Genomic DNA, 25,029 nt, shown 5'->3' with positions numbered 1-25,029 from the left:
ATCATTCACTCCATCACTGTCTTGCCAGAAGGGTGCTTTACACTACAGTTTTTAAACTGCAACATTAACACTCCTCCTTCAGAGTGCAGGCACTGTACTTCCCATCTCCAGGACTCAAGTCCGGCCTGCCGGTTTCCCTGAACCCCTTCATAAATGTTACTTTGCTCACACTCCAACAGCATGTCAAGTATTAAAAACCATTTGTCTACATTCACTCCTATCAAACACGCTCACGCATGCCTGCTGGAAGTCCAAGCCCCTCGCACACAAAACCTCCTTTACCCCCTCCCTCCAACCTTTCCTAGGCCAACCCCTACCCCGCCTTCCTTCCACTATAGACTGATACACTCTTGAAGTCACTCTGTTTCGCTCCATTCTCTCTCCACATCCGAACCACCTCAACAGCCCTTCCTCAGCCCTCTGGACAACAGTTTTGGTAATCCCACACCTCCTCCTAACTTCCAAACTACGAATTCTCTGCATTATATTCACACCACACATTGCTCTCAGACATGACATCTCCACTGCCTCCAGCCTTCTCCTCGCTGCAACATTCATCACCCATTCTTCACACCCATATAAGAGCGTTGGTAAAACTATACTCTCATACATTCCCCTCTTTGCCTCCAAGGACAAAGTTCTTTGTCTCCACAGACTCCTAAGTGCACCATGCACCCTTTTCCCCTCATCAATTCTATGATTCACCTCATCTTTCATAGACCCATCTGCTGACACATCCACTCCCAAATATCTGAATACATTCACCTCCTCCATACTCTCTCCCTCCAATCTGATATCCAATCTTTCATCACCTAATCTTTTTGTTATCCTCATAACCTTACTCTTTCCTGTATTCACTTTTAATTTTCTTCTTTTGCACACCCTATCAAATTCATCCACCAATCTCTGCAACTTCTCTTCAGAATCTCCCACCAACAAGTGTTGGTGGTAAAAGGAAGTTTGGGATTCTGATTTTTGGTAAGAAACTTGAAACTGATGAAGTTGTAGTCTGGCATGTAAGTTTCACTGCTTCTCTGACTCATCATTAAGGTTATTCTGACTCACCACTGTATGATTACAACAAAATATTCTCATCTGTCCACCACAAAAAGTAAGAAAAAATTTCTCTACTGTACTTTTAACTCTATTTTCAATTTTTTTAAAATTAATAAGTATAGAGTAGTTCTTTATTTTACTATTTTTTAAACACTGGAATAATTGGACAATCAGCATTATCAGATGCCATCTTTCCTTTATTGGTCCATTAAATTGTCAGCATTATCAGATGCCATCTATCCTTTATTGGTCCATTAAACTGAAATTTTTCTGTAGTAAATACAATGTAGACTGTTAAAAAACATATAAAGGTCATAATTTACTGAATTGACAAATCCAAATACAGTGGTACCTCGGGATACGAACTTATTTTGTTCCAGAACGCTGTTCGAGTGCTGATGCCGAACGAATTTGTCCCCATAAGGAATAATGTAAATTAGATTAATTCGTTTCAGACCCCCAAAAATACACTTACATAATTGTTCACGTTTTAAGCTGTTCATATCCCGAGGTACCACTGTACTAATGTTTCCTATTTGTGAGAAGGGCTGTAAAGTTTTCCTTGATGCCTTGGGCTGTGCGACTTTCCAAGGGCAGACTCTTTTATGTGGTAGGAGGATTACAGTCTTTGTCAGTACCTTAGGCTGTACTGGCTGGGACTACTTTTCAGGCTGGCCAGGGCCTGTGAAGATTAAGCAGTGCCATGCATGCAGACCTCCATGCTCTTCATTTCTGAGCACAGGAGGGTCCCGCTTTATGGCGATTCGCTAATACGGACTTTCAAATTATGACCAAAAATTTGTTTATACGGCTCCCTGATTCATTGTTACAGCATCCACACACTGCTCTGTTTGTTTACATTGTCTGTGAGCTCCATACCTCTCAATTATGTCTGCAAACTTTATGAAATTTCAAGCGTTTTAAATTTATAGTGTATTTTGTGTATACCCTGATAATTGTAACTTTGATAAGTGTAACTTGTTTTTTAACACGTCGGTCGTTTCCTACCAAGGCAGGGTGACTCAAAAAGAAAGAAAAAAACTTTCATCATTATTCAACACTTTTGCAAACACTGTCTTTGCAGAGGCACTCAGTTATGACAGATTTAGATGTCACTCCAAACAGCCAATATCCCAAGCCCCTCCTTTAAATTGCAGGCATTGTACTTCCCCTCTCCAGGACTAAGGTTCAGCTAACTGATTTCTCTGATTCCCTTCACAAAATATTACCATGCTCACATTCCAACAGCTCGTCATTGTGTAGTGTGTGTAATGGTAGCAAGTTGAAAGTGAACATAGAAAATAATAAGGTGATGAGGCTATCAAATGATTTAGATAATGAAAAATTAGATATCAAGTTGGAGAGGAGTATGGAAGAAGTGAATGTTTTCAGGTATTTGGGAGTTGACTTGTCAGCAGATGGATGTATGAAGGATGAGGGCATCCGACACAAAGAAATAAAAATTAGAATTTGAATATGGTAGTGTAAACATATCGGGTATTTATTTATATGCATTTAAAAGCGAAAAAATGTGATTATCTTTACTGTGGTAGCCTGGAACCTAACCTGCTGTTTAAGAAGGGCCCTCCTATACCTGAAGTTGAGGCCTTTCAGTGAATTGCACACTAATTTGGGGGGTGGATAAAGGCAAAAACATGAAGTTTGGTGTTGGTTCTGCTTGAATCAATCCTCTGGCCAAGCATGACCCCTTTGCAGACTCATTGTGTGCTGATCTGCTCATGTATATGCTTTCTAAACACCCAGTTCATGGTCTGCTTTGTGGATGGCATCAGGTAAGGATGCCTTTGGCCCATTGACCCATCAACAGTGAGGACTGGCTTGATGTTGGTAAAGGGCTCTTGATTCAAATAATTGTATCTACCGTTCCCTTCCTTAGAGCAAACACAATTACCTCTAATTCCCCAGATGTTGTATAACCCATACAAGTTTAGTGCTTCTCCATGAATATATTAATATTAGTGTAACGAGCAGAATTATTGCTGTGTGAAGTCTGAGAAGGATTTACCTATCAGCTCTCCACCCTTCTAGGGAGGTTCCTTGTTGCCAGTGAGGGGTCTCTTGATACAAGGAATTGGAACTGTCCTCCCTTTCCTCAGACTGAACCTGATGGCATTCCCACTTCCCAGATGTTGAATAACACCTGTGGATTTTGAATGCAATAATATCAGGTCCCCAAGTACAATAAGCTAAAGTTTCAAGTACTGTAGGTTCAACTTAGTAAGACTAGTGGCTTTTAGGGAGATGATGTGAGGCTATGATAATATTCGACACTCGGAGAAAAGGCCTATAAATTTATCATGCTGTAGGATGGTTGCTCCAAGTCAACAGTTCAGGCCTTCACTGGAGATGGCAAATGATAAAATAGATCAGATGTGCATTACAGAATACCCAGCTACTCCAGTGCAACCATCATCTACTAACAGCTCTATATTACCTCTGCCATGTGCATCAACAAAAGCATCTCGGTCATCCACCTCTGCCCAGCATGGCCACAGCAACTCTCCACGTCTCAGGATCAACATACACCAGCAAACAGAATTTAAGGTATGTTTTTTATGTAACTTTTTTAGCTACATGTACTGTATTTTTTTTTACTGTGTAATCCTCACTTCATCCAACTGGTTTAATAGGGTTGCATCAACCCTCTCCATATACTGTATTATAGATCTCCAAGCAATGACAGCTACAATGTAAGGTATGTATAAAAAACTTGAAAATTTAAGAAGAAAAGTTGTTTGACTTGTTTTGGAGGTGTCAAGAATGTAGCAACATTTTTCTCATGTTCTTCGGTCAGCATATTGCAGTTTTGCATATACATGTACTGCCTGTTTTTAGGAATGTAACCCATGCAAAATGAGTCTACTGTACATATAGGGTGGCCAGATACTTATTGGAAGAACCAAGGTAGGTTTATTAGTAGCTATCTGGAATAAGGTAGCACTAAGGACACAGTCTTGTGGTACATTTGACTGGGACAGAATCAGGGAAAAAGATTATTATTCACTCGAACACTAACTCTGATAGGATATTTTGATGAAAAACAGTTTGTCTTTGGAGATCTAAGGTATGGGCTAGGGATAAAATGTTGAAATTTCAGGTAGTATTGTGAACTTTCTCTACATCAGAAAAAACAACAGTAACTGCTTGTCAGTCAAGTTACTTCAAATGTATGTATAGGGTCAGAATAAGGGATTGATGAGTGTGAAGGTTTCGGGTCTTTAAGCACCAGACGAGGCAGTTATAATTAAGCATTCTAACACTACAAATATCACTGATAAGAGCTGTCTATAGTGAGATGGCTTGTACCCTGTGATACCTGGTACATGAATATGGAAATGTAAGAGTACTGGATTTTTCCACTGCAGGGGAAAACAAACACCCTGGACCATAACTAATTTGAAAAGGCATAAAAGGAAGAAAAGTGCTTTGGGATATAAGTTGTAGCATGTGAACTCGTATATTGTCAGGCCCTGCTGCCATAGGTCAGCACAGATAGTTTTTGCTAGTCACAAAGTGACTCTTCCGAGAACAAAAAATGAGATTTAAAATTACCTAATAAAAGGAATAGTGTAGGTAAGGATGAAATGAAAGCTTACATATTAGTTAAGACAAGGTATGTGAAGAGAAATAATGGTTGGGTGTATACCATATATTGTAATGGACAGTGGCTGCAGTATGGTGAAGTATCAATGGAAGTTTGGGAAAGTTGTGCACAAGTGCTCACAGAAAGGAAGTCTTATCACAATATGGGTTACCTTATAATTTTCTCCACAGACTGGACATTTTTCCAGTGACTTACAATGTTTTGTTTGGTGGCTGTAGTGCAGATATTTGTGGCATTATTTTGGTATTGGTTTGAGCTCCCTTGAAGGCAAGTGTTGACCTGCTAAGAATACTGATTGGGGGATGTTTATTACCATTGAAGGCCTTCCAGTGCCTAACTGGAGTTATCTGACATGCCTTAATATAATGAATTTCCATTGAATAGAGCAACATCAGCACTACGAATGGAAGGAATGAATATATATGTATTAACTTATCAGTAACATGATGGAAGTTATGTTAGATCAGGACTGATAGTGTTTCTTTTCTGTCAAGGAGCTGCATTTAAAAAATAAATAAATAAATCATCCCCCTAATGAGGGCAAATTATGGAGGTTTGAGAGTATTTGATTTGATCTGATTATTATTATAATAAAAAAAGAAGTGCTAAACCACAAGGGCCAAGATTTGATCTGAGGAAATGGATAAGAGACTTCACTATGGCACTGTTATCTTGAAGGAGCCACCTCTTCAAGGGGGGCTCCTTGGCGTGGTGAAGAGGCTCTTGGTCTGAGGAATTAGACCTGTCGGTCTCCTTCCTCAGACCGAACCTAATTAACCCCCCAATCCCCCCTTCCCTATCCCATCCTCCCCTTTTTCCTTTCCTCCTCCTCCTCCCCACCTCTCCCTTTTGCCCTTCCTTTTTTGGCCTTTGGGATTTTTCCCACAGGCGTGCTAGTTCCTAGGTAGGGGAAAGGGTACCAGGGTCCATCCCATTCTGTTGAGGTTCTTGGCGGTGGCATAGTTTGCCGTGGAATCTGGATCGCCTGGGGATGTCCCGATTACTCTCCAGTATCCCGGAGGGTGGCTTTGGGTGTCTTTTGGGCGACGGGTGTATCTCTGGAAGCCACCTTTCGGATTCCATGGGTGCTGGCCGAAGGAGGTATGCTTTGTGGCGGATATTCGGCTGCCCTCTCTTTTGTCCACCGAGGTAGCTCGGCAGATGTGAGGGTGCTATCCCGGATTGTTGGTTTACTGGCATGATGGGTAGGGTATGGCACAGGTTCCATGCTGCATCTGCGCTACTTGCGATGCCGAGGTCCTCTTGAGCGCGGAGGGAGATTTCTGGCCCTTTCATTCCTCCTAGGAACTATCCCTCCCCGGTCCCCCCTTTTTTTATTTTTATTTTCTTTTCTTCCTTCTTTTTTTTTTCTTAAAAACAAAAAGAAAGAAGTAACCTTACCATGGAGTACCTGATCCATGACCCCGCTATCCCCGGGCCCCTTATTGTTACCACACCCCGTTCTGACCTCGCCTCGTCTTTTGACCACTCTTTGGACATTCCTAAGGCCCCTGTACCTCTTGCTGGTGCTGTTTCCTCACCTGCTTCAGGTACCGGGGCTTCCACTGACTCCTTCGATTTGTCTGACCTCCGCTCTCCTTTGACTATGCTTCCGGCTTCTCCATCTACGGTGCGGCGGTTTTTGAATCGCCAGCCTGTCTCACGTCGGACCGACTCTGGTCCCACTTCTAAATGTCAACAACAATCTCCTAATGAAGTCACTTCATTACCTTCCCTTTCTACTCGGAAAAGACCGACACGTCATGCACTCCCTCTCCACACTCGGTTTCAGACCACACAATGGACTAAATTCTTTACATTAAGACCGACTTCTTCTACTGCCTATCTTTCCGACCATAGTACGTGTTGGCAAAGCGCTCCTATGCCATGTTGATAGAGATATTTCTTTTCATGCTCTTAAGAGTGGTACACGCATCATCACAGTCCAGAATTCTACTCAAGCTCATGATTTTTCTCTTCTTTCACATATCGATACTATTCCTATTCCTATCACTATCGAAAAACATCATTCCTTCAATTCTTGTGGTGGTACTGTTACTCTGCTCCATACCATAGTCCAACAGAATTTCCAGACATGTGGCACTGACATTCTCGAACAGCTGGAACTCCAAGATCTCCCAATTCTCAAGGTAGACACTTATGTTCTTCCTGCCCACGGGTGAAGACGATACCCTTGCAATGTGGCTCGTTTAACTTTTGACAGCTGTGAACTCCCATCGTCTGTTTATGTAGCAGGACATCGGTTACAAGTTCGGAAGGTGATCCCTACACCGCAACAGTGTAGGAATTGCTGGCGATTTGGCCACCCAGCAAAATATTGCAGATCTATAGCCGAATGCCCAGTCTGTGGTGCCGATGACCATTCTAATAAGTCTTGCAGTCGAACTCCCTCTTGCCTCAATTGTCATGAGGCTCACCCTTCATACTCTCGCCGTTGCCAAGTCTACTTAAATGAGCGAGAAATTCGTTGCCTCAAAGAGGCAGGTCTCCCTTATGCTATGGCGGTTTCTCATCTCCGCCTCCAGGGGAGACTGCCCCGTGTTTCTTATTCTCGTGTTTCAAAGCGTCCCCCCACTTCTGGGGTCACATCTTCTGCAGCCTCCTCTGCGGCTGCCAGTCCCATAGTCACTCCTGTATCTAATTCTTTTGCTGTCCTGGGCTCAGACGTCCCTACTTCAACTCCTCAGTCTGTCCTCACTCACAAACCCCGGTATCGACAAGACCTCGTACTACACCTCCTCCCAATCGTCCCTCTACTTCTCAGAGGCCAAAAAAATCTCCTTTAACCCCTCCTTCTCTTCATCCACCTCCACATTTTACCTTCCCCGTCTCTGTACCTGAGTCTTCCCCTTTCACTGGCTCTGTTACAAGTGTGGAGGTTCATCCTCTCCTCGTACTGTGCCTTCCTCCTCTGTCCCCTCCCACGTTTCTTCCTCTTCTGCCACCTCCCAGGTTTCTGCCTCTTCTGTACCCTCCCACACTTCTCCAGTTCCCTCCACCCTTTCGCCCCCCCCCCCCGCCTTGGTACAGTCCATTACAGCTCCGATCTTTACTCAAACTCCTCCTCCTTCCATCTCCAATATTGTCTCCCATACGACGTCTCTGAACTCCGAAACACTTGAAGCAATCTCTGAATATATTGCAGAGACCAAACCATCAATGGACACCGATCCACCCTCTGTTCCTTCTCTTTCCTCTTCTCCATCTGCGCAACTCCTTTCTTCACAACGCACCATTCCTTCGCTACTTGAACGTTTTCCTTTGCCACTGCATGTTGACTTTTCTAACCCCTCTAGTTCGTAGGTACCCTTACCTGCGGATTTCAGGTATCTTTATCGTTGCCAATCATGGCCTATTTACAGTGGAATATTCATGGCCTCAGGGGTAATCGGGGTGAGCTTCAGATGTTGCTCTCCCAGTTTTCCCCTGTTGGTGTTGGCTTACAGGAACTAAAATTACACTCTGCCATTATCTATCCTATCTCAGGCTATAATTTATTGTATTCTTCAGATCCTTTTCCTGATGGGACCTTTAATGAAAGTGCCCTTCTTCTACGCACTGATATTCCATACCATCAGCTATTTGTTCGTACTTCGCTGCATTACACAGCAGCCCGTATCCACTTGCATAGGTGGTATACACTCTGTTCTTTGTATCTCTCTCCTTCTCGGGCATTATCTATCCCAGATATTGCCTTTCTTGTTTCGTCATTACCGCCACCACTTCTGTTACTTGGCGATTTTAATGCCCATCATTTCCTCTGGGGGGGTCTCACTGTGATTCCTGTGGCATTCAGTTAGAGGCTTTTCTTGCTACCCACCCCCTCCATGTTTTAAATACAGGTACTCACACCCATTTTGATCCTCGGACTCATACTCTCTCTTGCATCGATCTCTCAGTCTGCTCTTCCTCCGCCACATTAGACTTCACCTGGTCTGTTCTCCAGGATTTACATGACAGCGATCATTTCCCAATCATTCTTACTTCCCCTTCATATTCACCACCTCTTCGTAACCCACGCTGGCAATTTAATCAGGCAAATTGGAACCTTTACTCACAACTAACTGTTTTTAGTGAGGTTCCTTCTTCGTCCTCCATTGATGAGCTTTTACACCTCTTCTCGTCCTCCGTTTTAACCGCAGCTTCTCATTCTATACCCCAAACTTCGGGCAGGCATTCTCAGAAATGCATGCCTTGGTGGTCTCCTGCTTGTGCTCGTGCAGTACGTTTGAAACGCGCTGCGTGGGGCAGGTACCGGTACAGTAGAACCACGGAGAGACTTCTTGATTTTAAGCAGAAGCATGCTATCGCTCGCCTTGTCATCCGTGACGCTAAACACACTTGCTGGCGAGATTATGTCTCCACCATCACCTCTGCTTCCTCTATGAGTGCAGTCTGGAAAAAAGTACGAAAACTGTGTGGTAAATATTCTCCTGACCCGGCTCCTGTTCTGCGGGTTGCCTGTGTTGATATAGCAAACCCACTAGATATTGCCAATGAAATTAGCAATCATCTGGTATGTATTTCTCAGGGGCTCCATCTATGCCCCTCGTTTCTTTCCTCAAAGTCTGCCAGAGAGTTAGCACCCTTGGACTTTTCTTCTCTCAGAGAAGAACAGTATAATGTGCCTTTTACACTTCAGGAACTGGAGGCAACACTCTCAGCTTGCCAATTATTGGCAGCTGGGCCCGACAACATTTACATCAGTCAGCCCTTGCAGTCCTATTATGCCTTTTTAATCTTATTTGGTCACAGGGAGTTCTTCCAAAGCTGTGGAAATCTGCCATTGTTCTCTCTTTCCGCAAACCAGGTACTATGGGACATGAAGCCTCCCACTATCGTCCCATTGCTCTTACCAGTGCAGTTTGCAAAGTGATGGAACGCCTGGTAAATAGACGTTTAGTGTGGTATTTAGAGACACACAACAGTCTTTCCACTCGTCAATATGGCTTTCGTAAAGGCCGTTCTACCATAGGCCCCTTACTACGCTTGGATACATATGTTCGTAATGCCTTTGCGAATAACCACTCGGTTATTGCCATATTTTTTGACCTTGAGAAGGCATATGACACAACTTGCAGGTATAATATTTTGGCCCAGGCCCACTCCTTAGGCCTTCGAGGCAATCTACCATCCTTTCTTAAGAACTTTTTAACTGACAGACATTTCCGTGTTCGGGTTAACAATGTGCTCTCCTCGGATTTTATCCAAGCTGAAGGTGTCCCCCAGGGATGTGTTCTGAGCACAACACTTTTTCTCCTTGCTATAAATGATTTGGCCTCTAGTCTTCCATCAAATATTTGGTCATCACTCTATGTTGATGACTTTGCTATTGCATGTGCAGGCGCTGACTGTCACCTCATTACAGTTTCTCTCCAGCATGCAGTCGACCGTGTTTCCAATTGGGCCACCACACATGGGTTTAAATTTTCTGGTACCAAAACTCACCAAATTACTTTCACTAGACGCTCTGTCATCTCCGATCATCCTTTGTACCTCTATGGCTCCCTTATCCCTGAACGTGATACAGTCAGGTTTCTAGGCCAACTCTTTGACAGTAAGTTATCCTGGAAACCTCACATTACCTCTCTGAAGGCAACTTGTCACAGCTGGCTGAACCTTCTTAAAACCCTTTCTCATCTTTCATGGGGAGCTGATCATCGAACTCTCCTTCGCCTACATTCCGCCCTCATTTTATCGAAACTTGATTATGGTGACCAGATCTATTCAGCGGCCTCTCCTGCTACTCTCTCTAGCCTTAACCCCATTCATCACCAAGGATTACGTTTATGCCTTGGTGCTTTTCGCTCTTCCCCTGTTGAGAGCCTCTATGCAGAAGCGAACGTTCCATCCTTATCCGATCGCCGTGATGCCCATTGCCTTCGCTACTATGTACGCTGTCATGATCTTCGCAATCCTTTCATTTACAGAATGGTCACCGATATTAGTAGACATTCTTTATTTGTTCGCCACCCGTTTGCTCCATCCCTTCGCCTACATTCACTCGTCTTCTCTTCAGTTACCACCTTTCTATGTTCATGTAGCATCTCACTTTTCCCTACCCCCCTGGGAAGCTCGAGCTATTCGAGTCTGTTCTTTCTCTCTCCCTTGCTCGAAAGCCCAACTGTCTACAGTCGCTTCCCGCTCTCTTTTTCTTGACCACTTCCACTCTCATTCTCATGCCATTGCAGTGTACACAGATGGCTCTAAGTCTTCTGATGGCATAGGATTCGCAGCAATGTTTCCGGACAGCGTCGTACGAGGGCATTTACTATCTTCGGCTAGTATTTTTACTGCTGAATTGTATGCCATTCTTTCAGCACTTATCCGTATTGCATCTATGCCTGTGTCATCATTTGTGGTTGTCTCAGACTCCCTTAGTGCTTTACAGGCTATACAGAAATTTGATACACCTCACCCCTTAGTCCTCCGTATCCAACTTTGGCTACGCCGCATCTTTACCAAGCATAAAGATATTGTTTTTGTTGGGTCCCTGATCATGTTGACGTACAGGGCAATGAACAGGCAGACACTGCTGCGCAGTCAGCAGTACATGACCTACCAGTTTCATATAGAGGTATTCCATTTACAGACTATTTTGCTGCAATAGCTACCCACCTTCACACCCGTTGGCAACAACGTTGGTCTACTATGCTCGGTAACAAACTTCAATCTATTAAACCGAGTATAGGTTACTGGCCGTCTTCTTGTCGCCAGTGTTGAGGTTGGGAGACTACTCTCTCCCGTCTTCGCATTGGCCATACTCGTCTTACTCATGGATATCTCGTGGAGAGGCGCCCTGCTCCTCTCTGTGAGAATTGTCAGGTTCCATTATCAGTCAGCCACATTCTGTTAGACTGCCCACTTTATCAACGAGCACGCAGAATTTACTTCCTTCGTCGTCGTCGCTCCGCTGCTCTCTCTTTACCTTCCCTTCTCGCTGATGGACCCACCTTTCATCTGGACTCTCTCATTGACTTTTTGACAACAACTGACTTACTTCACAAATTCTGATACCTTCAGCCCTTTCTACTTCAATCTCTTGCTACCCTCTACCCCCGCACTATCCCCTGCTCCGCTATTTTCTGTAACCTACTGATCATCCCTCCCCCCTTCTGCCGCCCAATACCCTCGCTTCCTTCCCTGCCCTGCAGCATTGTATAGCCCTTGTGGCTTAGTGCTTCTTTTTTATTATAATAATAAATATTAGGTTAAATCCAGGAAATTGGAGCACAGATCCAATTCCCTAGATCAAGGGTCCCTCACCAGTATCAAGGAACTATGCACAGGAAACATATCAGGTGGTATTTACTAGACTACAGAATACAACCACTTTAGGGAAAAGCCCATTCACTGCATCCCAACATTTACAAATACAAAAGTATCTCCCACCTTATGTAGTTTATTTTAATCAGGGGTCATTTAGGGTAATCCAAGGGAGGGCAAATCCAGTTCCTTGTATCAACAGTATCTCCCCAGTATTAACCTCTTCAAGGGGGGCTCCTTGGCGTGGTGAAGAGGCTCTTGGTCTGAGGAATTAGACCTGTCGGTCTTCTTCCTCAGACCGAACCTAATTACCCCCCAATCTCCCATCCTCCCCTTTTTCCTTTCCTCCTCCTCCTCCTCCCCACCCCTCCCTTTTGCCCTTCCTCTTTTTGGCCTTTGGGATTTCTCCCACAGGCGCGCTAGTTCCTAGGTAGGGGAAAGGATACCGGGGTCCATCCCATTCCGTTGAGGTTCTTGGCGGTGGCGTAGTTTGCCGTGGAATCTGGATCGCCTGGGGATGTCCCGATCCCTCTCCGGTATCCCGGAGTAGCTTTGGGTGTCTTTCGGGCGACGGGTGTATCTCTGGAAGCCACCTTTCGGATTCCGGGGGTGGTGGCCGAAGGAGGTATGCTTTGTGGCGGATATCCGGCCGCCCTCTCTTTTGTCCACCGAGGTAGCTCAGCAGATGTGAGGTTGCTATCCCGGATTGCTGGTTTACTGGCATGAAGGGTAGGGTATGGCACGGGTTCCATGCTGCATCTGCGCTACTAACAGTGCTGAGGTCCTCTTGGGCGCGGAGGGAGATTTCCAGCGCTTTCATTCCTCCTGGGAACTATTCCTCTCCGCTCCCCCCTTTTTTTATTCTTTTTTTTTTTATTTTTCTTTTCTTTTCTTCTTTCTTTTTTTTTTCTTAAAAACAAAAAGCAAAGGAGTAACCTAACCATGGAGAACCCAATCCATGAACCCACTACCCCCGGGCCCCTTCTTGATACCGCACCCCATTCTGACCCTACCTTGTTTTTAGACCACTCTTCGGACACTCCTGATGCCCCTGTACCTCTTACTGGTGCTGTTTCCTCACCCGCTTCAGGTACCGGGGCTTCGACTGACTCCTTCGATATGTCTGAACTCCGCTCTCCTTTGACTATGCTTCCGGCTTCTCCCTCTAGGGTACGGCAATTTTCGAATCGCCCGCTCATTTCACGCCGGACCAACTCCGGTCCTACTCCTAAACGCCAACGTCAATCTCCTGATGATGCTCCTTCGTTACCTTCCCATTCTACTCGGAAAAGACCGACACGTCATGCACTCCCTCTCCACGCTCAGTTTCGGACCACACAATAGACTAAATTCTTTACTTTAAGACCAACTTCTTCTTCTGCCTACCTTTCTGACCATAGTATTGGCAAAGCGCTCCTGCGTCATGTTGGTAGAGATATTTCAATTCATGCTCTCAAGAGCGGTACGCGCATCGTCACTGTCCAGAATGCTACCCAAGCTCATGATTTTTCTCTCCTTTCGCATATAGATGCTACTCCTATCACTATTGAAAAACATCTTTCTCTCAATTCTTGTAGTGGTACTGTCATTCTGCCCCATACCATAGTCCAACAGAATTTCCAGTCATGTGGCAATGACATTCCTGAACAGCTGGAACTCCAGGATCTCCCAATCCTCAAAGTAGACACTTATGTCCTTCCTGCCCGTGGGCGGAGACGTTACCCTTGCAATGTAGCTCGTTTAACTTTTGACAGCCGAGAACTCCCGTCCTCTGTATATGTCGTGGGACATCGGTTACAAGTTCGAAAGGTGATACCTACACCTCAAAAGTGTAGAAATTGCTGGCGTTTTGGTCACCCAGCGAAATATTGCAGATCTATGGCCGAATGCCCAGTCTGTGGTGCTGATGACCATTCTAATACATCTTGCAGTCAACCTCCATCTTGCCTTAATTGTAATGAAGCTCACCCTTCGTACTCCCGCCGTTGCCAGGTCTACTTAAATGAACGTGAAATCCGTTGCCTCAAAGAGGCAGAAGGTCTCCCTTATGCTATGGCAGTTACTCATCTCTGCCTCCAAGGGAGACTACCCAGTGTTTCTTATTCTCGTGTTTCAAAACATCCCCCCATTTCTGGGGTCCCATCTTCTGCAGCCTCCTCTGTTGTTACCCCTCCCATAGCCACTCCGGCACCTAATCCTTTTGCTGTCCTTGGCTCTGACGTCCCGACTACAACTCAGTCTGTTCTCACATCTTCGCGTCCTTCCTCACAAACACCAGTATTGACAAGACCTCGTACGACACCTAATACCAATCGCCCCTCTACTTCTCAGAAGTCCAAAAAATCCACATTGCTCAAATCTTCTTTGCCCCTTCCTTCCCTTCTTCCACCTCCACACTTTACCTTTCCAGTCTCTGTGCCTAGTTCTTCCCCTCTCTCTGGCTCTATTACAAGTGTGGAGATTCACCCTCCTCCTTGTACTATGCCTTCCACCCCCATCCCCTCCCAAGTTTCTCCCTCTTCTGCCACCTCCCAGGTTTCTGCCTCTTCTGTGACCCCCTACACTTCATCTCCAGTCCCTTACACTCTTTCTTCCCCCTCTACTTTGGTACAGTCCATTACTGTCCCAATCTTTACTCACCCTCCCCCTTCTATCTCCAATATGGTCTCCCATACATCTTTGAATTCAGAAACACTTGAAGCCATTTCAGAATATATTGCAGAGACTAAACCTTCAATGGACACCGATTCACTTCCTGTTCCTTCTCTTCCCTCTCCTCCATCTTCACAACCCCATTCTTCACAAAGCTCTGTTCCTTCGCTGCTTGAACGTCTTCCAATGCCACCACACGTTGACTTTTCTAACCCCTCTAGTCCGTAGGTGCCTTTCCCTACGGATTCCTGGTATTTTCTTCATCGCCAATCATGGCCTATTTACAGTGGAATATCCGCGGCCTCAGGGGTAATCGGGGTGAGCTTCAGATGTTGCTTTCCAGGTTTTTCCCTGTTGGTGCTTGCTTACAAGAACCAAAATTACACTCGGCTGTTTTCCAACCTATCTCAGGCTATAATTTATTGTATTCTTCGGATCCTTTCTCAGATGGGACCTTTAATGAAAGTGCCCTTCTACTACGCAATGATATTCCGTACTGTCAACTATTTGTCCATACCACGCTGCATTACATTGCAGCCCGTATCCACTTGAATAAGTGGTTTACAATATGTTCTTTATATCTCTCTCCTTCTCGAGCATTTTCTTTCCCAGACTTTACCTTTCTTGTTTCATCCTTTCCACGACCACTTCTGTTACTTGGTGATTTTAACGCCCACCATTTCCTCTGGGGGGGGGTCTCATTGTGACTCACGTGGCATCCAGTTGGAGGCTTTTCTCGCCTCTCACCCCCTCCATGTTTTAAATACGGGTACTCCCACCCATTTTGATCCTCGTACTCATACTCTCTCTTGCATCGATCTATCAGTCTGCTCTTCCTCCACTGCACTAGACTTCACCTGGTCTGTTCTACCGGACTTACATGACAGCGATCATTTTCCAATCATTCTTTCTTCTCCTTCCTATTCACCACCTTTCCCTAGCCCTCGCTGGCAATTTGATCGGGCAAATTGGGATCTTTACTCGCAACTTAGTGAGGTTCCTTCTTCATCCTCCATTGATGAGCTCCTACACATCTCGACGTCATTTTATACCGCAGCTTCTCATTCTATACCCCAAACCTCAGGCAGGCATTCTCAGATGTGCGTGCCTTGGTGGTCTCCTGCTTGTGCTCGTGTAGTACGTTTGAAACGCGCTGCATGGGGCAGGTACCGGTACAATAGAACCGCTGAGAGACTTCTTGATTTTAAGCAGAAGCGTGCGATCGCTCGCCGTGTCATCCGTGAAGCTAAACGCACTTGCTGGCGAAACTATGTTTCCACCATCACCTCTGCTTCTTCTATGAGTGCAGTCTGGAAAGTGAGGAAATTGAGTGGTAAATACTCTTCTGACCCAGCTCCTGTTCTACGGGTTGCTGGTATTGATGTAGCAAACCCTCTCGACGTTGCCATTGAACTTGGCACACATCTGGTCCGTATTTCCCGGGGGCTCCATCTATGCCCCTCGTTTCTTTCCTCAAAGTCTGCCAGAGAGTTAGTACCCTTGGACTTTTCTTCTCTCAGAGAAGAACAGTATAATGTGCCATTTACACTTGAAGAACTGGAGGCAATGCTCTCAGCTTGCCGATCATCGGCAGCTGGGCCTGACGACATTCATATTCGTATGTTACAACATTTACATCGGTAAGCCCTTGTAGTCCTCTTACACCTCTTCAATCTTATTTGGGCACAAGGAGTTCTTTCCCAGCTGTGGAAATCTGCCATTGTTCTCCCTTTCCGCAAACCGGGTACTATAGGACATGATGCCTCCCACTGTCGTCCCATCGCTCTTACTAGTGCAGTTTGCAAAGTGATGGAATGTCTCGTAAATCGACGTTTAATGTGGTATTTAGAGACACACAACAGTCTCTCCGCTAGTCAATATGGCTTTTGCAAGGGCCGTTCTACCATAGACCCCTTACTACGCTTGGATACGTATGTTCGTAATGCCTTTGCGAATAATCACTCAGTTATTGCCATATTTTTTGACCCTGAGAAGGCATATGACACAACTTGGAGGTATAATATTTTGGCCCAGGCCCACTCCTTAGGCCTCCGAGGCAATCTACCATCTGACAGACATTTCTGTGTTTGAGTCAATAATATTCCTTCCCCGGACTTCGTCCAAGCTGAAGGTGTCCCTCAGGGATCTGTTATAAGCACAACACTTTTTCTCCTTGCTATAAATGATTTGACCTCTGTTCTTCCACCCAATATTTGGTCATCACTCCATGTTGATGACTTCGCTATTGCTTATGCAGGCGCTGACTGTCATCTCATTGCAGTTTCTCTCCAGCATGCGGTCGACCGTGTTTCCACTTGGGCCACCACGCATGGGTTTAAATTTTCAAGTACCAAAACTCACCAAATTACTTTCACTAGACGCTCTGTCATCTCCGATCATCCTTTGTATCTCTATGGCTCCCGTATCCCCGAACGTGATACAGTCAGGTTTCTAGGCCTTCTCTTTGACCGTAGGTTATCCTGGAAACCTCACATTACCTCTCTGAAGGCAACTTGTCACAGCCAGCTAAACGTTTACTTCTTAAAACCCTTGCTCATCTTTCCTGGGGAGCTGATCGTCGAACTCTTGCTTCGCCTACATTCAGCCCTCGTTTTATCGAAACTCAATTATGGTGACCAGATTTATTCAGCGGCCTCTCCTGCTACTCACTCTAGCCTTAACCCTATCTATCACCAAGGATTACGTTTGTGCCTTGGTGCTTTTCGCTCTTCCCTTGTTGAGAGCCTCTATGCAGAAGCGAATGTTCCATCCTTGTCTGATCGCCGTGATGCCCATTGCCTTCGCTACTATGTACGCTCTCACGATCTCCACAATCCTTCCATTTATAGAATGGTCACCGATATTAGTAGACATTCTTTATTCGTTCGCCGCCCCTGTTTGCTCCGTCCCTTTTCTCTTTGCCTTCATTCACTTTTGTCTTCCCTTCAGTTACCACCTTTATATGTTCATGTAGCATCTCACTTTTCCCTACCCCCCTGGGAAGTTCCAGCTCTTCGGGTCTGTTCTTTCTCACTCCCGTGCTCGAAAGCTCAACTGCCTACGGTGGCTTCCCGCTCTCTTTTTCTTGATCACTTCCACTCCCATTCTCATGCCATCACTGTGTACACAGATGGCTCTAAGTCTTCAGACGGCGTCGGATTCGCAGCAGTGTTTCCGGACAGCGTCGTGCGGGGGCATTTACTATCTTCGGCTAGCATTTTTACTGCTGAATTGTATGCCATTCTTGCAGCACTTATTCGTATCGCATCTATGCCTGTGTCATCATTTGTGGTAGTCTCAGACTCCCTTAGTGCTCTACAGGCTATACGAAAATTTGATACATCTCACCCCCTAGTTCTCCGTATCCAACTTTGGCTACGCCGTATCTCTACGAAGCATAGATATTATTTTTTGTTGGGTCCCTGGTCATGTCGACGTACAGGGCAATGAACAGGCAGACACTGCTGCGCGGTCAGCAGTACATGACCTACCAATTTCCTATAGAGGTGTTCCATTTCTGGACTATTTTGCTGCAATAGCTACCCACCTTCACGCCCGTTGGCAACAACGTTGGTCAACTCTGCTTGGTAACAAACTTCATTCTATTAAACCGAGCATAGGTTACTGGCCGTCTTCTTGTCATCAGTGCCGTGGTTGGGAGACTACTCTCTCCCGTCTTCGCATTGGCGACACTCGTCTTACCAACGGGTATCTCATGGAGAGGCACCCTGTACCTCTCTGTGAGCAGTGTCAAGTTCCTGTATCGATTAGCCACATTCTGTTAGACTGCCCTCTCTATCAACGAGCACGCAGAATTTACCTCCAACGCCGACTTCGTTCTACTACTCTCTCTTTACCTTCCCTTCTTACTGATGAACCCTCCTTTAATCCTCTCTCATTGACTTCTTGACTGATTTACTCCACAAATTCTGATGATGATACCTTACGCACTCCCCTCAGCCCTTTCTAGCTCAGTCTCTTGCTACCCTTTCACCATCCACTGCTCCACTGTTATCCGTAACCTATTACTCATCCACCTCCCTTTTGCCACCTGATGCCCTCGCTTCCTTCCTGCCCTGCAGCGCTGTATAGCCCTTGTGGCTTAGCGCTTCTTTTTGATTATTATAATAAATCCCCAGTATTAAATATGAAATCATTTATACATGCTTATACATTTAGCCTCAAGGAATCTTAATTTATTCAAGTATGTTTTTATAATATTTATTTCATAAAACTGATTACAGTAGTAAGTACATTAAATCACATTTTGTTACTTATGTACAGTAATACACTTGCCTGCAGAAACAAACTACAATGATAAAAAATATGCAAAGATGGAAGTTCAATAAATTCTTATAAGTTTCCTTAACAAAATATTCTATCCACATTTTACAGTAACAAATATTTAATTGGAGAGAAACTCTAAAAAAAACTTGAAAAATTACTGATTATTTGATTACAATGCAGGAATTTCACCTTGTAGTCAAGTTTTATAAATTACAGATTTTTAAAAATCATTTACCATCACAATGCAATTCATTATTTTCATTCACCCAAAATATGAAGACATAACAGGCATACAATGACATCATTAGCAAATTAAAACAGTATACAAAGTTGCAATGTTAATAAGAGTAAAGTAGTAGTAGTAAAGATAAGGAAGCAAGCAGGGAGAGCTCAAAAATCCCACACACCTTTGGTGATGTAATTTTGTGACATGGTCATACAAAAGTTAGGAGAAAATTGACAATTATTATAATCAAAAAGAAGTGCTAAACCACAAGGGCCAGAAAAAAAAAATAAAAAAATTATAAGACTAACTGTACTTCACAGTACTTTCTTGTAAGGATTATACTACATAGTACAATAAAAGCTTGTGGTGTAGTATGCCTTTGCATCTTCGAATAATAATTACAAAATAATGAATACACCTCATTAATTTTGAATATCTTTCACTGAATTACTATAATTTATAATAATGGTTAACTCCCTTTGTGCTACTAAAGGAAAATTAACACATGTATCTTATCTCTCAACCATACAGACTCCTAAAACATAAGACTTTGCTGTATTTAAACACAATGCTTGTGAGAGGCTCAAGTTATGCACTTGAAGTGAAAATCATGAATACAGCTGCAGTAGTTCAGCTGAAGAAACACACATACATGTATGCATATGTCTGTATGCATACATGCATGTGTTTTTCTTGTGTGTGTGTATGTATATATATGCACGCATGCACACGCACACACACACACACGCACACTGCTGCAGCATATGGGGCCTGGCAAACCTGAGAATAGCGTTCCAATACCTCAGTAAGGAATCATTCGAGACTCTGTAAACCGTGTACTTCAGGCCCATATTGGGGTATGCAGCACCAGTTTGGAACCCACACCTGGCCAAACACATCAATATATTAGAGAAAGTGCAAAGGTTTGCAACAAGGCTAGTTCCAAAGCTAAGGGAAATGTCCTACAAAGAAAGGTAAAGGGAAATCAGCTTGACGACACTGGAGGACAGGAGAGTTAGGGGAGACGTGATAACGACATGCAAAATACTGCAAGAATAGATAAGATGGACAGAGACAGGATGTTCCAGGGATGGGACACAGAAACAAGAGGTCACAATTGGAAGTTGAAGACTCAGACAAGTCAAATGGATGTTAGGAAGTATTTCTTCAGTCGTGGAGTTGTCAGGAAGTGATGTAGTGGAGGCAGGAACCATACATAGTTTTAAGACGAGGTGTGATAAAGCTCATAGAGCAGGGAGAGGATCTAGTAGCGACCAGTGAAGAGGCGGGGCCGGGAGCTGAGTCTCGACCCCTGCAACCACAATTAGGTGAGCACGCGCACACACACACACACACACGACTAATTTGATGTGGCAGTAACGTTATCTGGAGAAAAAAAAATCTTGAAAAATTAGGCATAAACTTCCAACAATTTTTTATGAAATTAAAAGCAGTATTTTATGTCTTATAGGAATAAAGTTCCTAAATATAATTGATATCGTGACAAAATACTTTTTAATGAACCATGAATCTACATTTTGTACTCTGGAAAAACTAATCTTTTTACAATATTCATATATGGAAGTACCTAATGCAGAATTCACTTTAAAAATGATGACATATGTATAGGCTTTATACAGACTTCCCAACTGCCAGTAACTGTGTACAGTGGACCCTCGACCAACGATATTAATCCGTTCCTGAGAGCTCATCGCTAATCGAAATTATCGTTAGTCGAGTTAATTTTCCCCATAAGAAATAATGGAAATCAAATTAATCTGTGCAAGACACCCAAAAGTATTGAAAAAAAATTTTTTTACCACATGAAATATTAATTTTAATACACACAAACTGAAGAAGACATGTACAATTACATGACACTTACCTTTATTGAAAATCTGGTGATGATTGATGTGATGGGAGGAGGGGAGACAATGGATGGTGTTAGTGTTTAGAAGGGGAATCCCCTTCCAATAGGACTTGAGGTGTCAAGTCCTTTTCTGGGGTTACTTCCCTTCTTTTTTTAATGCCACTAAGACCAGCTTCAGTCACTGGACCTCTGTCGCACAACATATCTGTCCATAGAGGCCTGTACCTCCCGTTCCTTTATGACATTCCTAAAGTGTTTCACAACATTGTCAGTGTCACAATTAAACACTTGTTCAGGTTTCAATTCTTCACTGTCTATGTACTCCTTGAATTCCTGCACATATTTTTCAGCTGCTTTTTGGTCCAAACTGGCAGCCTCACCATGCCTTATAACACTATGTATGCTACTATGATTCTTAAATCTCTCAAACCAACCTTTGCTGGCCTTAAATTCACTCACATCACCACTAGTTGCAGGCATTTTTCTAATTAAATCCTCATGCATTTATTATTATAATCAAAAAGAAGCGCTAAGCCACAAGGACTATACAGCGCTGCAGGGCAGGAAGGAAGCGAGGGCATCAGGTGGCAAAAGGGAGATGGATGAGTAATAGGTTACGGATAACAGCGGGGCAGTGGATGGTGAAAGGGTAAAGGGCAGCAAGAGACTGAACTAGAAAGGGCTGAGGGGAGTGCGAAAAGTATCATCAGAGTTTGTGGAGTAAATCAGTCGTTGTCAAGAAGTCAATGAGAGAGTCAGGATTAAAGGAGGGTCCATCAGCAAGAAGGGAAGGTAAAGAGAGAGTAGTAGAACGAAGACGACGTTGGAGGTAAATTCTGCGTGCTCGTTGACAGAGAGGGCAGTCTAACAGAATGTGGCTAATCGATACTGGAACTTGACACTGCTCACAGAGAGGAACAGGGTGCCTCTCCATGAGATACCCATGAGTAAGACGAGTGTGACCAATGCGAAGGCGGGAGAGAGTGGTCTCCCAACCTCGGCACTGATGACAAGAAGACGGCCAGTAACCTATGCTCGGTTTAATAGAATGAAGTTTGTTACCGAGCAGAGTTGACCAACGTTGTTGCCAACGGGTGCGAAGGTGGGTAGCTATTGAAGCAAAATAGTCCAGAAATGGAACACCTCGATAGGAAATTGGTAGGTCATGTACTGCTGACCGCGCAGCAGTGTCTGCCTGTTCATTGCCCTGTACGTCGACATGACCAGGGACCCAACAAAAAACAATATCTTTATGTTTGGTAGAGATACGGCGTAGCCAAAGTTGGATACGGAGAACTAGGGGATGAGATGTATCAAATTTTTGTATAGCCTGTAGAGCACTAAGGGAGTCTGAGACTACTACAAATGATGACACAGGCATAGATGCGATACGAATAAGTGCTGCAAGAATGGCATACAGTTCAGCAGTAAAAATGCGGATGGTAGATTGCCTCGGAGGCCTAAGGAGTGGGCCTGGGCCAAAATATTATACCTCCAAGTTGTGTCATATGCCTTCTCAAGGTAAAAAAAATATGGCAATAACTGAGTGATTATTCGCAAAGGCATTACGAACATACGTATCCAAGCGTAGTAAGGGGTCTATGGTAGAGCGACCCTTACGAAAGCCATATTGACTAGCGGAGAGACTGTTGTGTGTCTCTAAATACCACATTAAACGTCGATTTACGAGACGTTCCATCACTTTGCAAACTGCACTAGTAAGAGCGATGGGGCGATAGTGGAAGGCATCATGTCCTGTAGTACCCGGTTTGCGGAAAGGGAGAACAATGGCAGATTTCCACAGCTGGGGAAGAACTCCTTGTGCCCAAATAAGATTGAAGAGGTGTAAGAGGACTACAAGGGCTGACCGATGTAAATGTTGTAACATACGAATATGAATGTCGTCAGGCCCAGCTGCCGATGATCGGCAAGCTGAGAGCGTTGCCTCCAGTTCTTGAAGTGTAAAAGGCACATTATACTGTTCTTCTCTGAGAGAAGAAAAGTCCAAGGGTACTAACTCTCTGGCAGACTTTGAGGAAAGAAACGAGGGGCATAGATGGAGCCCTCGGGAAATACAGACCAGATGTGTGCCAAGTTCAATGGCAACGTCGAGAGGGTTTGCTACATCAACACCAGCGACCCGTAGACCAGGAGCTGGGTCAGGAGAGTATTTACCACTCAATTTCCTCACTTTTTTCCAGACTGCACTCATAGAAGAAGCAGAGGTGATGGTGGAAACAGTCTCGTCAACAAGTGCGTTTAGCTTCACGGATGACACGGCGAGCGATCGCACGCTTCTGCTTAAAATCAAGAAGTCTCTCAGCGGTTCTATTGTACCGGTACCTGCCCCATGCAGCACGTTTCAAACGTACTGCACGAGCACAAGCAGGAGACCACCAAGGCACGCACTTCTGAGAATGCCTGCCTGAGGTTTGGGGTATAGAATGAGAAGCTGCGGTATAAACTGACGTCGAGAAGATATGTAGGAGCTCATCAATGGAGGATGAAGAAGGAACCTCACTAAAAGCAGTGAGGTGTGAGTAAAGATCCCAAATTGCCAGCGAGGGCTACAGAAAGGTGGTGAATAGGAAAGAGAAGTAAGAATGATTGGAAAATGATCGCTGTCATGTAAGTCTGGTAGAACAGACCAGGTGAAGTCTAGTGCAGCGGAGGAAGAGCAGACTGATAGATCGATGCAAGAGAGAGTATGAGTACGAGGATCAAAATGGGTGGGAGTACCCGTATTTAAAACATGGAGGGGGTGAGAGGCGAGAAAAGCCTCCAACTGAATGCCACGTGAGTCACAATGAGACCCCCCCAGAGGAAATGGTGGGAATTAAAATCACCAAGTAACAGAAGTGGTGGTGGTAAGGATGAAACAAGAAAGGCTCGAGAAGGAGAGAGATATAAAGAACATATTGTAAATCACTTATTCAAGTGGATACGGGCTGCAGTGTAATGCAGCGAGGTATGGACAAATAGTTGACAGTACGGAATATCATTGCGTAGAAGAAGGGCACTTTCATTAAAGGTCCCATCTGAGAAAGGATCCGAAGAATACAATAAATTATAGCCTGAGATAGGTTGGAAAACAGCCGAGTGTAATTTTGGTTCTTGTAAGCAAGCACCAACAGGGGAAAACCTGGAAAGCAACATCTGAAGCTCACCCCGATTACCCCTGAGGCCGCGGATATTCCACTGTAAATAGGCCATGATTGGCGATGAAGAAAATACCAGGAATCCATAGGGAAAGGCACCTACGGACTAGAGGGGTTAGAAATGTCAACGTGTGGTGGCATTGGAAGACGTTCAAGCAGCGAAGGAACAGAGCTTTGTGAAGAATGGGGTTGTGAAGATGGAGGAGAGGGAAGAGAAGGAACAGGAAGTGAATCAGTGTCCATTGAAGGTTTAGTCTCTGCAATATATTCTGAAATGGCTTCAAGTGTTTCTGAATTTGAAGATGTATGGGAGACCATATTGGAGATAGAAGGAGGAGGGTAAGTAAAGATTGGGACAGTAATGGACTGTACCAAAGTAGAGGGGGAGGGAAAAGTGTAAGGGACTGGAGATGAAGTGTGGGGGGGGGGGGGGACAGAAGAGGCAGAAACCTGGGAGGTGGCAGAAGAGGGAGAAACTTGGGAGGGGACGGGGGTGGAAGGCATAGTACGAGGAGGAGGGTGAATCTCCACACTTGTAATAGAGCCAGAGAGAGGGGAACAACTAGGTACAGAGACTGGAAAGGTAAAGTGTGGAGGTGGAAGAAGGGAAGGAAGGGGCAAAGAAGATTTGAGCAATGTGGATTTTTTGGACTTCTGAGTAGAGGGGCGATTGGTATTAGGTGTCGTACGAGGTCTTGTCAATACTGGTGTTTGTGAGGAAGGACGCGAAGATGTGAGAACAGACTGAGTTGTAGTCGGGACGTCAGAGCCAAGGACAGCAAAAGGATTAGGTGCCGGAGTGGCTATGGGAGGGGTAACAACAGAGGAGGCTGCAGAAGATGGGACCCCAGAAATGGGGGGATGTTTT

General features: G+C 44.6%; 1 protein-coding gene across 1 annotated transcript in view; it reads left to right on the top strand.

The window, feature by feature from the left end:
- Sgf11 (SAGA associated factor 11kDa) overlaps positions 1-25,029 on the top strand; it is a 128,471-nt gene that overhangs the window by 66,323 nt on the left and 37,119 nt on the right. The window contains exon 7 of the mRNA XM_070089982.1: positions 3,461-3,621. Within this exon, the coding sequence (XP_069946083.1) occupies positions 3,461-3,621 (161 nt within the window). The remainder of the gene's footprint in view (positions 1-3,460; positions 3,622-25,029) is intronic.

This window comes from Cherax quadricarinatus, chromosome 30 (genome assembly GCF_038502225.1).
Source record: "Cherax quadricarinatus isolate ZL_2023a chromosome 30, ASM3850222v1, whole genome shotgun sequence".
Lineage (NCBI taxonomy): Eukaryota > Metazoa > Arthropoda > Malacostraca > Decapoda > Parastacidae > Cherax > Cherax quadricarinatus.
This window is presented reverse-complemented; position numbering and strand designations above follow the sequence as displayed.